The following is a 17,185-nucleotide window of genomic DNA, read 5'->3' as shown; positions in this document are numbered from 1 at the left end:
TAAAAAGGGGGATGGGGTATAATTAGCAAAAGAATAGGGTGTAAGTAGCAATTTCCAGAATGTTAGGCTCTTACTTCAGGCCCTGTTGTTGCGCTTAGTGAAATGCATGCATCATGTAGTGGCTGGTCATATCCCAACTAATCAACCATTAACCAAGGTGTCCAGCACTGTTGTACGTAATTAATTATAAACCAGAGAAATATAATGATGATTAATGAGATAAAGTTGGTCATGCATTGTTGATGAAACTATTAAGCGGGTGGGAGAATTTGCAAAATTATAGACTGGTACTGGTACTGTGGCACTTGTGCAAAGCAAGCTTTCAATTGTTAAATCAACCACTTGTGAGTGGTGAATTGTAATGGAGAGGTAAATTTGTAAAAGACAAAACCAAATTACACGCATCTTAGTCAGGTTTGGATGGGATTGGGTGCACCAATACGTCTGATGAACTCCATTACAATTGGAACCTTGGCTTCTTATTCTTCAAATTGAATTATTCTATAATAGTTAGATATAAAAATACTTTTTATTCAATAAACTAGTCATTAATAAAATATAAAAATATTTTAGGACAACATAATATTATTTTTAATGTATATAATTTTGGTTAAAATATTCTTGAATCTATACAAATCTAGCCAAATATGACTTTAGTCTTTCAAAAAAATTTATTGATTTTGATTCTTATAAGTGTTAATTTTTTTTAAATAGTCTGTAATTAACTTTTAATGATGTAATATGTATTTAAATGTGAAAATCATTAATTTTTAATGATTCAAATTTTAAAATTTAAGAATGAAAAACAATAAAAAAAAATTATGAAACAAAATTGAATTTAATTATATTAAAAAAAACTAAAAAAATATATTTTATCATGTAAAATTCTTATATCCAGACATCCTGATCCTAATCTTAATCCTAATAGATGACAAAGCACGTGCAACACATTCATTAATTATTTTCATACCTGAAAAGAAATTAATTTAATCACTTCTGAATCCTCATCTCATAGTATGTAAATAGATATTGTTTTGCTGTTGAAGTGACATCTCCTCCTCTTGGCCTTATCTTATTCTTACTCTGGCCTGGATGTAGGCCCACAACAACAATGATGATAGTGAGATCCAACCTACTAAGATATGCATCCAGGTAAGTGGTACTTCGAGTACAGCAAGAGCCACAATGCAAAAGCTTGCTCCTATGATCCCATAGAAAAGCTCGTGATTCAACTTTTGCGTTGGTCTAGTTAGAATTAGAAAGTTGATTTTTTTATTACGTTGATTTGAATAAATAATAGGATATAATTTCCATATAATTACTATGCAAGTTAATAACCTTATTAAACTATAATTCATAATTAACAGATACTCAGATAGTGTAATTTTTCTTATATCATTAGTGTGTTTTAGTTAGATTCTAAATAATATTAAACTCCAACAACTTGAATTCAAGTCTCCTGTATGCAATTACATTAAATAGTAAATACCTAGAGGAAGAGGTGCGGTCCATAGTACCATGCAATTAAAATACTTTCTCCTGTCTCAGCTTACATTTTACTTCATAAGTTGTTTTTTTCCTTCAGTTTTTGAATTAATTTTTTTTTATATTTAAGAATTATGTTTTCTAATCTCGTTAAAAAATATTGAATTGACATATTAAGTTTCCAAGTGATAGTCTACTAGCCACACATATGATATTGTCATGTTATGTGATAGACTTTTTCATTTCTCGCGTTTTTGTTCTTCCTCCGTTCATTACTTTTGCATTAGTCATTCGATCTACCTATTGAGTAAATGCCACCGTAATGACTCCTAAAATCAAGTTATGTAAAACATGCATGATTAAACGTTGTTAGAAATGTTGAGTCCCTCCGCACAACTTGGTTTTAGGGATTATTGTGTGTCATTTCTTCAATGGCTAGATAAGAGTATTAATGTAAAAGTAATGGGTAAAGGAAGAATAAAAATATGAGAAAAAGGAAAAATTGATTATTATTTAATCAAATAATAAAGTATTAGGTATCTAAAATTCATGTTAAGGAAGTCTAATTCAATTGAATATGATATGAATTATTATAAAAATTTAACATTATTTTCAATTCACATGAATAAAAAAAAGTATTCAAAACCCATTACATGTCAATCACAATATTAATGTGCTTAAGTATCATCAAATAAATTATAATATTAACTAGTTTTTGGAAAAAGAGAAAATGACAATTGAATTAGAGCCTACAAAATTTTTATAGGAAAATTCTAATCAACGATATTAGTTAACTTTGTTTCATGTTAATTACATTTTTTTACTATCTAACCACAAATATAAAAACAAAGTTAAACAATTTCAGAATTAAATTGTAATTAAGACTGAAATAATTGTTTTTAATTTATAAATAAAAAAATTTGTACACATTATCAAGTGAATAACTTCCGTACAATTAATGACTAGAGAATCTTGACTCTAGAGTCGTATTTTGATCCAAAACAAAGCTAACCAAAAGATAAAATAAGAAAAAAGGTGGAAGAAAGTAGCAGCATCCATGACTTGTCTCCGCGTACCTTTCTTCATGAATTTAATAATATCCCATCCCTGAACGCAATTACTTTCCACCTTTAATACGTGGTTTTTAAGCCAAAAAGTATAGTTGGAGACAAGCAAAATCAGATTGAGATCAAATTTGGCTTATACATTTGGCCAATTAATTGATCAATTTATATCGTTAAGGATGTTGCTTTTATTTGGAACCACAACAACAAGGGAAGTCCAAGAGATCACTTGCACTCGATGTAAAGATTGCAAAACAATTTCTTATGCCAACGGAAAAACATACGGGACCATTCCGGATATAAACTTCTTATGATCTGATATATAGAGATAGATCACTAAAGATTGCAAGCATATCATCCATTATACAAGAAGTGATACATACAAAGGTTGGACTTAGACTATGGTATTTGAATTTTTATACACAACTAGATTTAAATCAAGCTTTTTAGTAGATAGCTGGTTTGAGATTTTCGTGTATGTTCTCTATTATTCTGAAATAGGAGTATGCTGTCAGCTAATTAATCACCAACAAGTGATCCATTGGGCTTCTAAATGTTGGAAAATAGCATTCTTGTACAGCAGAAAATGTAGATGCCACTTGCCACGTCTAGAATGGAATGTACAAAACAAGATAGAATTATTTCCATCATTTTGATCAAAGTTGATGGGATCAAATAACAAACACAAAGAATTTCCTTTTCTAATTTCTACATCCTTGTCTTTCATCTTGCCTTTTTTGTTATGTGGAAGTAGGGAATAATATTCCCAGTTCCCATGACTATACAAAGGATGATGCTTAAGATTAGAATTTAGAACCTCCATTTGTTGAATTGCAAGAGGAAGGTGGGAAAAAAAAAAGATCCTTCACCTGAACTCTTTCCTGTGGGCAAGTACAGATAAAACCAGTTGGCTAATCCTTTTATTTTGGGGCCCAAAAGATGGGACATAAATGAACATTTGTAGCTCATCCTTTTGGTTGGGACCCAAAAGATGGGACATAAATGAACCTTGGAATCAAAAGCATATATTTTTTTTTTCTTTCAATTTTGAACTCATCTCCATCAGAAAGCTTCCCAATTCCTTCATGTGCTCGTGGGTCCCTTGGGGAACAACATTATATAGTATATGAACACATAAAAAAAAAAGCCTCATCGTGGGATTATCTTAAAGATATATCCATGCTTATATTTAATAAAGATGAACTATCTTTCGCTAATGGGCAAAAATTCAGGAAAACCTCCTTCCTCGTATGTGTAATATGCAACTAACCTGCCACGTGGCAAACCCTGCTGCGTGTAAGGTGGGATGATTGAAATTGAATGGGCCCATTTTGATTAGGAAACCCAATCAGAAAAGGTTTACAGTGAGTGGAGGATCCTTGTGCTAAGACATCACAAGAGGCAACAACAACTAATTAAAGACAAAGATAAAAACCTTTAAACTGACCACAACCATTACGAATATTCTAATTACCAAGCAACCACTCTCCCAAATAATAATAAATAAATAAAATTATATACTCATGTTATCACAAATTTTAAGTTTATTGATTTTTTTTATAATTACTTTAAAAATAATATTAACGATAATTATAAAAATATTTTACTCTATCAATATATTACCATTAAACTCTAATAAAAAAATAATTTCACATTCCAAATCAAAGGAAGACACCAAAATCTAACCATGTGAACACCTTGCCTATATATAATCCCCTTAGACAACCAACCACAAGAAGCTCTAATAACTCATTATTCATTAACACACACCTCAAACTAAAAAAAAAAATGTATTCTGTTGCTTCCACTTCCCTTACTTCACCACTCCTCCACGACCTTGAGAACTTCCATTACTCAAGAAGGTTACTCCTTCACTCCCCATACCTTAACCAATCAGCCAAACCCCCAAGAAGCAGCCACGATTCTTCAACAGAAACATACCTTGGAGATGGCAATTTCGATGCAAATGTTGTCATGGTACTCTCAGTCCTACTCTGTGCTCTCATATGCTCACTGGGGCTAAACTCCATCATAAGGTGTGCACTAAGGTGTTCAAATTTTGTTGTGAGTGACTCAGTGGCAACCAATAACAATAACAACAACCCTCCAGCAGCAAGAGTTGCCAACACAGGAGTGAAGAAGAAAGCACTCAAGACTTTCACCACAGTGAGTTACTCAGCTGAGCTAAACTTGCCAAGTTTGGACTCAGAGTGTGTGATATGCTTGTCAGAGTTCACAAGTGGTGAAAAGGTGCGCATTTTGCCAAAGTGCAACCACGGGTTCCATATTCGCTGCATTGACAAATGGCTAAGTTCACACTCTTCATGCCCCAAATGCAGACAGTGCCTAATTGAGACTTGCCAGAAGATTGTTGGGTGCAGTACTCAACAAGCTAGCTCATCGCAACAACATGTGTTGGCAGTGCCAGAAACCATTGTGACCATAATAGCCCCACTTGAGCCAGAAGGTTTGGTGCGTAACTATAGGGAACTTAGCTAAATTATCTAGTACTTATTAATTAGAGCTTATCGATTAATAATGACATAATGGTTGAAGTGGATGAATGGAATGGAATGGACCCTAGTCAGCCATACTTGGTTAAGACTAGTCAGCCACCCACCACTCAATCAATCATAGTTAATGTAGTGGTTAATGATGATGAATGTATATAGCATGGAGTCTCTTTTCTTGGGTTGTTTCAATTTTACCTTCCCCACTTAAATGTACAAAACTAGTTCAAATTGTAATTACATTCTTTCCAATAATAGTAATCTGAAGTGGGTACCTTAACAGGGTACTTAGTAGCCTACAAGTATTATTCTCATTTATAAATAGTCTCTAAAATAAAATAAAAAAATTATATCAATAATCTCTTAAATATTATAAACTATAACAAGTAGTCTTTCAAGTATTTGAAAAAATCTATTAAACTAGTCTTTGAATTTTAGTAAAATATATTAATTTAAGAACTAAATTTATAGATATTTAATATTTGAAAAATTACTAATATAATTTTATTACTTGATAGATTATATAGAAGATCGAGAGAATAATACTTGAAGAACTAAATTGATGATTTATTCAATTTTAAGTTGAATGGCTCGAAAAATCTTCTAGACAATTTAAGCAACTAAATTAAGATGCTGAGTGGGCCAGCTAGCAATTTCATGCCTTTTAAGGAAATTAAGTGTATGTTTGCTTGACATTATGATCAAATAATGTTTTTTTTCTCTAGATTTTATTAGACAATAAAAAATATATTTCTCTAAGTAAGTTGATGCATAGACTTGCTAATTAAGTTATTTTTTCCTTGTATGATGTGCCACTATACTAAGTGTGTGTGACTTTCTCCCCGTACTGTGTGTAATTCTAACCACATATATTAGGAATATGACTAATTCCTTACTTAAACTATGTGTAAGTCTAACCACATGTATTTTGGATCCGCTCTTACATAACATATGACTGTTGAAAAGACAAAATTTTAACTAGTGAATTTTACAACCAATCATGTTAGATTTGTCTATAATAAAGATAATGTCTTTTTCAAACAACACCAATTCATTTTTTTAAACGAGGAGAGGCTCTAAATCTATTTAAAATTCACTTTGCCAATTGAGTCATTTCTCATAATTAAGTGGTGTTTTACTAATGCCTGCAAGGGGTACAATATATTTTTAATTATTTTGTTTGACCAAAGCTTCAAGTGCCATTATTTATTTAAGTTTAAAGCTAATATGAAATGAAATTGTGTTCCGACATCAGAAACATGATCCAGTATAATAAGTAGTAATTTGAAGGCAATTAATTTCTTGAAATCAAGTTCATGCATGGCCACAAAGTTGCGGGATAAATATTTCAAAATTTCAATACCATAAAACTCAAACGGAAATAAAATATCACAAGAAAAATATTATTTGGAGGTATCGCGGCTCTGTGCAGTATGAATAATTAATGTCTCCATATTCCGGCTCTTGATTTCTAACTAGACACCAAGGAAAAAAAAGAAATTAAGAAAAAGGAAGCAAAAATCAAAGTGGTGTACTTTATACAGTCAATGAAGCATATAATGAATGGAAGCTGAGGCTGAAAGCACTAATCAACTAACAAATCAAATAAGCGTACTAAAAAGTGAGACGTTGTAGCATAGTAGCTGACAAAGTGTTTCATTTCATTGCTAACACTGACTAACCACACTATCCCGGACGGTTGAAATTTGATTTGCTATAAAGCTCAACGCATTAAATAAATACTACGTTTGCAACATCATATGGTAAATATGTGTGCCTATAGGACACTGATAGGTGAAGCACAGCATTATCGTTAAAGCAATTTGTGAGGATATTATTGTACCAACCGCAAGAGCAATTTAGAATTCAGAGGGAAAGAAAACTAGGAAAGTTAGATAGCAATATGTTCCTGCCCAATAGTCGCTGAACTCTATCTTCTGCTTTCAACAAGGGGTTCCTGGTCGTATATAAGATAATAAATGTGTGTAAATAAACTATAGTTTTTACGCCAAGATTATACTCTATTTATACAAGTTTTGTTGGATCTTCGACCTTGAGCCTGCGTGTGTCAATTATCATCTAGATAATTTGCCTCCTAAAAAAGATTAGATGCTCTAACCTTGTAGTTATCTACAAGCAAGATTATTTTGTCCTTATCTGGAGTCGGACAGGTACTTGATTGTCCTAACCAAATATTTATCCTGTATACAATATAAATACATATATAATACAAGAGAGATGTCAAAAGCAAGTCCAAATTAAACTCATCACCAATAATTCATGGCTGGATTAAATTTTATTTTAATCACAAGATCCCAAGCTTCCTCAGTTAATACCGGGAAAAAGGCTAGCTAACTACAAGCAACTCAAAAAATTAAAAGAAAAGAAAAAATAAGCACCTATGTATGTGGCTAATGTATTAATGGCTTCAACTTTTGAGGGTAAAATGAAATATGAATCATCTTCGTTCGGCCTATCCTAGGTGAGAAAGGGTGAAGTAATGGCGGCAGTATCTAGCTTATGATTGACCCTTTTATAAATGCATAGAAGTGTATAGTGGAATAAGAACTTCATATTACATTCCCTTTTGCCTTCCTTTTTCACTTTTTACATGTGAAGATCGTGAAAATCATAATCACTTAAAGGCATATAGCATATAGCATAGGTAGATGTATAAAATTATAGTAATTATTAAAAAAACAAGACCTACGCAAGCATCTATAATGTGGATAAGGATTGTTATGACTGATACCTGCCTATTGACGATCTATATTCTATGCAGTAGGAGTAAGAAAAAAGGTATATTTTAGACAAAAGATAGGGTAAATCGATTATTCAATGAAATAGGTAGTTAAATACAGAGCAAAAACAATGCATAAATAGACATGAAAAGGCAAAAAGATGGTTCCACGCCTTTGGTTGACACATAGTACAGGTAATATACTCATATTATTGATGCAGTGAGATTCTTAATAACCGATCACCTTATAGGTTTCACATCTATCTGAACTTCTATGCACTATTCATCTTGTATAACATGAAAATTATTATTCCGGCCTCTTGAGTCTTGATCCTAATAAGAGAAGATGTTAAAGCTGAGTGTCCTAGTGAAGAAATTTAACTGAGCAGGGTCTTTTAACAATTTATTTTTTAAGAAAAAAACTCAATCGTTGAATCAGTTGAAACATTCTCTGTTGACGCTCAACACTCGTCACCACCAAATCATATAATATATATAAAACTCAATCTTGATAAAATATATATATATATATATATATATATATATATATATATATATATATATATATATATATAACTCAACCCTCTGACTATCTTTAAAGCCAGTTAGCCTTCAATAACAGCAGCCTTTAATCTGTGTGGACCTAACTTCAGATTATGTATTTATTTGTGCCAATCTAATACCGTTGAAGGACAAAGAAAAAGGTAAATGTAGAACTGAATCACATGTGAATTCCTTATAGTACTATGTTTTAATGTGTGTGGACCTAAGTTCAGATTATGCATTTATTGTGTTAGTCTAATACCCGATGTCAATATAATTATTAAGAGCATCGATTCTTTTGCTAGTTGCATTATTAGGGGCTTAGTTACTGTTGTACATTTGATTGCAGACACCCATATGGTCTTCTTTGCCTTGAACATATGTTGGTGTCCAATTTTCAGCTGTCTTTTGGGTAAGAGGAATATATTTCAGGGATACGACCGGGGTGGGATAACAGGTACGTGTGATTTTTTCTTTACTTTCTTATTTTGGTACTTTGATTGTCAAAAGAGGAGTTTGCATTGTTTTTGGTTGCTGATCAGGTGTTCAATTAATCATGATGAGAATCAATTTTATCTTTTGTTTTGAATTTACACATGTATTGCATCATTATTATAAGTTTGATCAAGAATAAATTATAATTTTTTTATAGACTTAATATTTTTTAAAACAACACAAACTTTCAATTAAAAAATATTATTTAATTTTAATATAGTTTTATTTAGTATAATCCTCAATCCTTTAAAATAATTATATATATATATATATTATTTAGTATAATCTCCGCTTTCTAACACAGCTTAGAATGCTTGTTTTCTAAGAGGATTGTCACCTAACATTCGTCTTAGAAATGTCATGTTTCGGTGTTTTTCAGAACCGTCATCAATAGTGTTTTACTTTTAACGACATTAGCTATAATGGTAGGGGTGGGAATAGGCCAGATCAGTCTACAGGGACCTACATAAAGTCTGGCTTGAACTAACCTATTTAATTAAAAGGTTAGGTTCAAGCTTTTTTAAAAGCCTATTAAATTAAATAGACCAGACTTAGACTTATTAAAAAGTCTTATAAGCCTAATAGGCCGGCCTATATATATATATATATATATATATATATATATATATATATATATATATATATATATATATATATATATATATATATATATATATATATATATATATATATTATTTTTTGGGTACCAATATATAATATTATTTTTTGGATACAATTATTTTTTTTGGAAACTTTGATTATTCCATAACTTCTATTCCTATAATCAAGGACTTTAATTACAATGCCCTTTTATATTCCTCATTATTTTGATTGACTTTCATTTTTCTTTAACTTTCCTATTACATTCCTACTCCATAAAATATTAAATATTTACTGTGAGGAAGGTTTTTAAAAAGGCTATCAGGCCAGACTTTTAAAAAGGTCAGGCCGAGTCAAAATAAAAGTCTTTGATAGACTATAGGTCAAGCTCAGACCTCAAAGATTCATCATAGGCTAGGCTCAGGTCTTTTAAAACTTAGTCTGACCTGGCCTATTTCCACCCCTATATAATGGTCATGAACCATCATTAAAAAACTTTATTGTAGTAGTGAAGTATATGAAGAAAGTTACTGAGAGGTCTAGAATGGACATGTCTAAACATGTGGCAACTCACTTGTGACATCTTTATAAACTCTTTAATTGCCAGTCAAGTACCAAGAATCGATGAATAAAATTGACTGGGTCAATCACAATTAAATAACAAAAGTAATTTGTCTTACCTTTGCCTCAGTTGCGAGCTCTTCACTACAAATAGTAGAGGGTTTAAAGAAAACCAAAATATAAGGTTTGACATGGATTGGAAGCATTAGCAATTCTAGTTGCAGAAAGTCATTTGACAAATCCATAGACCTTATTCAAGAATTGAATTTCTTTTATACACATTAACAAGTTTCTGATCCCAAATTTTGGTTATCATTTATTATGCTCAGCACTTTAGTAGTTGCATTCTTATTTTTACATCATAGCACCATAATTCACAAAGGGGGAACATGGAAAAATTTATTTGAACTTATGGAAATCCTTTTCATTATAAGTTATTCAATAAATTTATTAAAATAAGCTAACCAAGCTTTTTTAAAGGTCTTTAAGAAGTAATTTTGTGTTGTAAGTTAATTATTTGATAAAACAAAATCATTTATTGGAGTCATTTAATTATTATATTGATCAAAGCTTGATGCTATTATGAGGGTCACGTCCTAGATATCAACACAGACTGATTTCATTAACCTATCCATTAAAAACTTTAGTCATACATATGTATTTCATGTTTACAATAATATATATGTTGGATCACTTAATGTGAAAAACTTGTTTCATTTGGTATATATATATATATATATATATATATATATATATATATATATATATATATATATATGGAGAACAAATAATGAAAGTTTATGTTATTGTAATTAATCATATTGTTGGCATATCTTACATACTTTTTCAATTTCAAGAATTTTTTTGTAAATTTGTCTAGAGTAATTATTGTCTTAACTTGTAGGGACTGGTGCCTACTAGTTCACTTCATAATATCAAAGCTATATATATGAATAAAATTTTCTTGTGTTCATTATATTTACCGGTGAAAGCTTATGTTTCCTGAAAAAACATTTTAGGGAACATGTTAACACACATATGATGAACACAATAAATTTTTTTCACATACCTGACTTATTAGGAGGTTAGCTAATAAGCATTGGTCCACACAAGTTAATACAAAAATTTCTCCAGTCAAATTTACTAAAGAAGTCTAGAATTCGAGAAAGCAAATAAGATATGTCATCAATAGGATGATTAAAATAACATAAGTTATCTTCTTTTCTTCTTTGTGGGGCATAATTATATACATATGAAAGCAAACAAGTTTTTTTTACCTCAAGTGGTCCAATAAATATATTACTATAAACATGAAATACATATACATGACTAACGTTTCCAATGCATGGGTATGCATGGGTTGAAAAGAGTGTGTGGTAAAATCCGAGGATGTGACTCTCATAATAACACCAAACTATGATCAGTATAATACTTTATTTGAATAAATAATTTTATTTTATAAAATAATGAACCTAGAACACAAAATTACTTATTATAGATCTTTGAAAAAGTGTTTACCTTCTTGATAGGTTCAAGAATCTCCAGGTCCTTGGGATGACTTTCTAAGGAAAACAATAAGGTTGTATAAAAATAAAACTATTTAGCAACAAAATGAAAGAGAAGAAACCGTAAGTCATTCATCACTTACATTCTAGTTAGCTCAAATTTGAAATATTGCATAAAAAATGATGATGAATAACAATTTTACCAAAAGGCCTAAATGACAAACATGGTTAATTTTGATGTTGCAAACTCCATTATTTTTGGATGCTTATATCTTTTCTCTTCATATGACTAACCATTTTTTTCTTCATCAAATGAGTGAGCCGCCTTTGACACCTTTTGAATCTTTTGATTTATTCTTAATAGTTTCATCATTTTGCTCAATAGAAACACATTGGTCATTTTTAGATAAGCTTTGTAACACAAGTTCATTAAGTGCAATAGGGATGAAAATATGCTAAGTCAAGCTAGACTTTGCTAGAACTAAGTCTAACCTTGGTTAAAACTATGAGTGTCTGACTTGCTTACATGTCAAAGATCATTTTTAAAATTTAGTTTGACTTACATAAAAGTTTGATTTAATCTACAAACATGATAAAGGCCTATTTTATGATTATTTAACAACAAAATAAAATTGAAAATATGCATGTTAGATTTTACAAGGATCAATTCTAACTTATTTATATGGTATAAATATATTCTTAAGGTGTCTAACTGACATTTATCATAATTTGTTTAAAAATATATTTTGCACTAAGACCTCTATATAAAACAATTTTATCATTAAAAAAATTGTAAGCTTAAGCATATTTTTATTATGTAGATCAACATTCTTAACGTTTTAAAACATAAATAAACATAAGATTTTAATATATTATAAAAATATGATATAATAATAATAACAATAAAAGCAACATATATTTAGTTAAATAGGCGGGCATGTTAAGCCAAAAAAGTTTTGGATGGCCTAGAGTTTGAAGTTTTTAACTAAGTAGACTTTGATAAAAGTCTTGGTCTGATTTTTTTTTGGAAAATGCCTGACTTGAACTGTGCGTGATGTGGGTTAGGCTATGGGCTCGTATCAAGTGGCTTGACCTATTTTTACTTCTAACTACACACTTTTTTGTTGAGTGATTGCTTGAAGCAAAAGCTTCAAAGAGTACTTACGAACCTTTCTTTACACATCTAACACCAGCAGTGGCTGAAACCTTCCAAACCTCTTTTACGAATAAGCATTATTTTAACTTGTCATAGGTTTCTACTATGTTAGCCTTGGTTTGTGAAGACATCATAATATTTGTACAAGTAGACAAGAAAAAAAGTTACACTATAAACTAGTTGGTTACCTGTCATAAGTCACCTTCATCACCTGATAAGAAAATGCATTGCACATGTAATTAAAGGCTTAACTTGCGTAAGAATGCAAAAGCAACATGCCTCTCATAGGAGAAAGAAAAGCTTCACAGAAGCCCAAAAGCTTAATTCTAGTTTCAAAGGGGTCCCATTTATATAACTTGTTGGCTCCTCACTGTACAAACACATTCACATACAAAAAGTCATTAAAAAAAGAGAAAAATCATAACTATTTACAGTTGAAACATAGTTGGATCCTTATCACCAAAACACATTCATAAAAAATCATAACTAAAGAGCATATTTATATAAATAATACATTAATATAATTATATACTCCATTTTGTTTGACTGCATTTAATACATATAGTTTTTTTAAAAGAACATTTAATAAATATAGTTAATAATAGTGATGTGTGCAATGTATTTATTAAATACATGCATGTGTATAATATTAATTACATATTTTTTTTACTTCATTAATTTTATATTATATTTAGTGAATATAATTATATATCTTGGTTAGTTGCATTAATGTGTGTAATGCTACTACTTCCTTCGGTCCTTTTTATAAGGCAAAATTTAAAAGAAATCAATAGTCCTTTTTACAGGCATGTTATAATTCCTATGAAACATTAAATTTTCCTCACTAAATATTAATTAAATACACACATTAGTACTATTTAATATATTAAATACATATGTATGTGTGTAATATTAATTATATAATATAGTATTAAATAAATATGTTTAATAATATTACTATGTGTAGTGTATTCATTACATATATTAATTATATACATGAGTATAATAGTATTACTTATATTTCTATTGCATTAATTATATATTATATTTAATAAATATGAGAAATCATATTATTTAATATTTATATAAATATTGCATTAATAAATTGTGTGTAACCCTCCCTTCGATTATTTTTTATAAGGCACAATTTAGAAAAAAAAAATTGATAGTTCTTTTTATAAGACATTTTACAATTTTTTATGAAATATTTGATTTTTTTACCCACCAAATATTAACTAAATACATTATTTAATATATTAAATGCATATGTATGTAAATATTAATTATATAATATATTTATTAAATGTATCATATAATTAATAAATACAATATTATCAAAATTCATGCCATAATAATTTTTAAGTGGTTGATAATTTTAATAAAGCATTGATTTTTTAATATATTAGACTATAGGTAGCGTTTGACTCAACTTATTTTTTTATTTTTTTCTCCTTAAAAATGAGAATCTGAGCCAAACACCCTTTTCATAAAAGCTCTAAAAATATAAGCTACTTAATTTTATGAATAAATTATTCAAATAAGAAGCTTTAAAATAAGTTACTCCATGGAGCTTATTTTAAACTTTTGTGGAGATCTTTGATCGATTCTTGTCTGCTGCACCCAAAATGTTATGTTTATGCTTTTATTTTATTTTTTTCACCGTGAATTCCCACAATGGGAGAGATATTGTAGCTAACCACTGTTCTCTCAAACCATACTATGCCAATTAGTTTTTTAATGTGGTCTCAAGTAAAAAAAAATATAAATTAATGGAGTTTTTAATCAGTTTTTTAATTTATAAAAATCAGGATTTATTAATTAGGATGGTAAGTGATTTTTTAACTATTCAAAATGATTTTTATTTATTAATTTCTCTAGAATTATTATATTTTTATATAATAAATTGATTTTATTAACCCTTATATTAATATATGTCATTTTTAAATAAAATTAAAATTTTGTAAAAATATTTTACCAAACAACTTTAACTTAAATTTTAAATATTTTTTTTTAACTTTAACTTAAAAATAACTTATAAGTCAAAAAAAAGTTGAGCCAAACATAGCCTATATTCCGTAAAAAATTTATCTTAAATTCTAGTTCCTTTTTTTTATAATTGCGGCTCTCTTTGATACCTTTTGTGTATGAAAAAGAAATAAGAGAGAAAAATATTGTTTAGACAAATAAAATTATAAAAATTGAAAAAATGTCTTATTTTATTTAGATAAATTGGAATATATATATATATATATATATATATATATATATATATACATATATTATTTTTTGTTAAAAATAATCAATTTTATTAAATAAGTGTTTTTATTTACTGTTAACTCTTATTTAATTAATCACCGTTTATTTATTCAAATAAAAAATATACTTGAATAATTAATGTTTAATTTTAAATATTTTCAAATATCAAATATAATTTTTTACGTAATAATTTTAAGAGCAAATTACATTAATCTTTCCTCAATTTAGCGCTTACTACATGCGTATTTTCTTTATTAAATATCCCTACACCAACCTCTCCTATTTTAGTAACTTCGTTACATTGGCACCTCTTTACCGTCTTCATTCCGTTGATGAAAATTAGTCACGTGCGTCGCACATGGTCCTTTAATGATTTTTTATGACAGTTTTGCCCTCATCTTCAATAACTTCCTCCTAGCACCTGTTAAAGGGAACAACGCCTTTGTTCTCGCAAAAAAATTGAAGACGCGAGACGCTCATGGTCGACTTCGTGGCTTATCTTGAATTGTCTCTACATTAACATAATTGCACTTTCATTTTGATTCTTTTTCATCCGCTTGGAACCACGATTAAAAAAATGCATTTTTTCCTGCGAAATGCAATTTGTAGTTTCGATTAGGTGTAATTTTTTCAGTTTGTGTTTTACATTAGGGTGCTGTTGGGGTGCTTTTGGGCGATGAGGTTGTCTTATCTTTCCCAAATAAAGAAACACGACGACCAATAAAATATTTGGCAAACCCTAACACTATTATACATTTGGGGATTTCAAATTTCAGAGGCTACACACAAGGAAAGGAGTGAGACCTAGTTTTCGTTGGCTTAAATTTTAAGGGTAATTTTGGAATAATTAGCATCATCACTAACGGTATTGGATTAGGATAGGCAAAAAAAATGCAATTTTAAGCCGGGGAGGCATGTAAAAAGTGCTAAATTGAGGGAAAATCAAAGTAATTTGCTTTAATTTTAAAATATAAAAAATATTTTTTATATTTTTTAATATAATGTTTAAAATTCATGATAAATTTCTCTTTTTATTCATATAAATTCATCATAATATCAAATAATTTATAATATTCATATACTTGTTTAATTAATTGAATTAGATGTTGAAATTTAAGATATAAAAAAAGTCATTTCACATATGACGCAACAAACCGAGCAAGTACAAAAAGTCTGAGAAGCATTTTTTTTCTCAGTCGTACGTGAGATCCATCTAAGGGTGCGTTGTAGTAGAAAAGTATTAGGTTTGTTTCCCATGTCTAACTGTGGGACAGCCATTATCTTTTAAGGCATACATAAATATACTCAAAAACTATTTCGAATAATATATATGATGATATATATTAAAAATCTATTATTAAATGAAATTATTATTACAAAATCACACACTTGTGTATTTAATTATTAAATAATATTAATTATAATACTAACTAAATATGATATATAATTAATATTGCACACACTTTAATTAATGTGGTATTTATTTAAATATTTAATAATATTATAGTTTCTTTATTATGATATTAGTACGAAGTAATCCCGTTTGAAGCGATGATTAATTTTTGTTGTGGATTATAAATACACATAAAATGAATATTTTTTCTCTCAACATGAATTATTTTACACTCAATAACTAACTATAATTCATAACTCTAAACAACTTAGTGGCTATCAGTTTTATTAATTTAATATAATGTATAATCAATACAGTCAAACAAAATATATAACTAATATTATACACATGTATGAATTTAATATATGTAATTAATAAATACACTGCACACAATAATATTATAAATTAAATTTATTACATATACTCTCCTGTTCCTTCTTGTAAGATTCAAATTTAAAATAATTTTTGTTTCTTTTTAGAGGAAAAGGGATCTACAATGATCCAATCAGAAATCATCATTTGTGATTTTTTTAAATAATTATCTTAAATTAATTCAATAGTAATTAGTGATTGGATTGTAAGGACATTAAATTTTTCCTTTTATATGACTCAATTTATAATATTTTTTTATTGAATATTTTTATATTAAAAATATCTCTCATTAAAATAAGAAAGAAAATATATTAAGAAACCATTAAAAGAGAGAAATATTAATGATAATAATAATTTTAAAAGAAATTATAAATTTAAGATAAATTTATTATTATCAACTAAATTAATCACTTTTTTTAATCTTGATTTAATTTTAATAAATTAATTAATTGAGTCTTAGTAACAAAATAAGTATTATATAATTAATATTACACTCAATGAGATT

The 17,185-nt window shown here is 28.6% G+C and overlaps 1 protein-coding gene and 1 long non-coding RNA gene across 2 annotated transcripts; one reads left to right on the top strand and one right to left on the bottom strand.

Moving 5' to 3' along the window:
• The first annotated feature begins 4,150 nt into the window (after positions 1-4,150).
• LOC100807227 (RING-H2 finger protein ATL78-like) lies at positions 4,151-5,351 on the top strand. Its single transcript, NM_001317481.2, has one exon. The coding sequence runs from the start codon at positions 4,338-4,340 to the stop codon at positions 5,046-5,048; it is 711 nt and encodes a 236-aa protein (NP_001304410.2). The 5' UTR covers positions 4,151-4,337; the 3' UTR covers positions 5,049-5,351.
• Positions 5,352-6,874: 1,523 nt separating this feature from the next.
• Positions 6,875-8,264, bottom strand: LOC121175053 (uncharacterized). The gene is made up of 2 exons (XR_005892002.1): positions 8,044-8,264; positions 6,875-7,260 (listed from the first exon to the last, which is right to left on the bottom strand). It is a non-coding gene; the product is annotated as an uncharacterized lncRNA (long non-coding RNA).
• Between the last annotated feature and the right edge of the window lie 8,921 nt (positions 8,265-17,185).

Source organism: Glycine max, chromosome 6, assembly GCF_000004515.6.
Source record: "Glycine max cultivar Williams 82 chromosome 6, Glycine_max_v4.0, whole genome shotgun sequence".
NCBI lineage: Eukaryota > Viridiplantae > Streptophyta > Magnoliopsida > Fabales > Fabaceae > Glycine > Glycine max.
The sequence above is the reverse complement of the archived record's forward strand: the minus strand, read 5'-3'. Positions and strand labels throughout refer to the sequence as shown.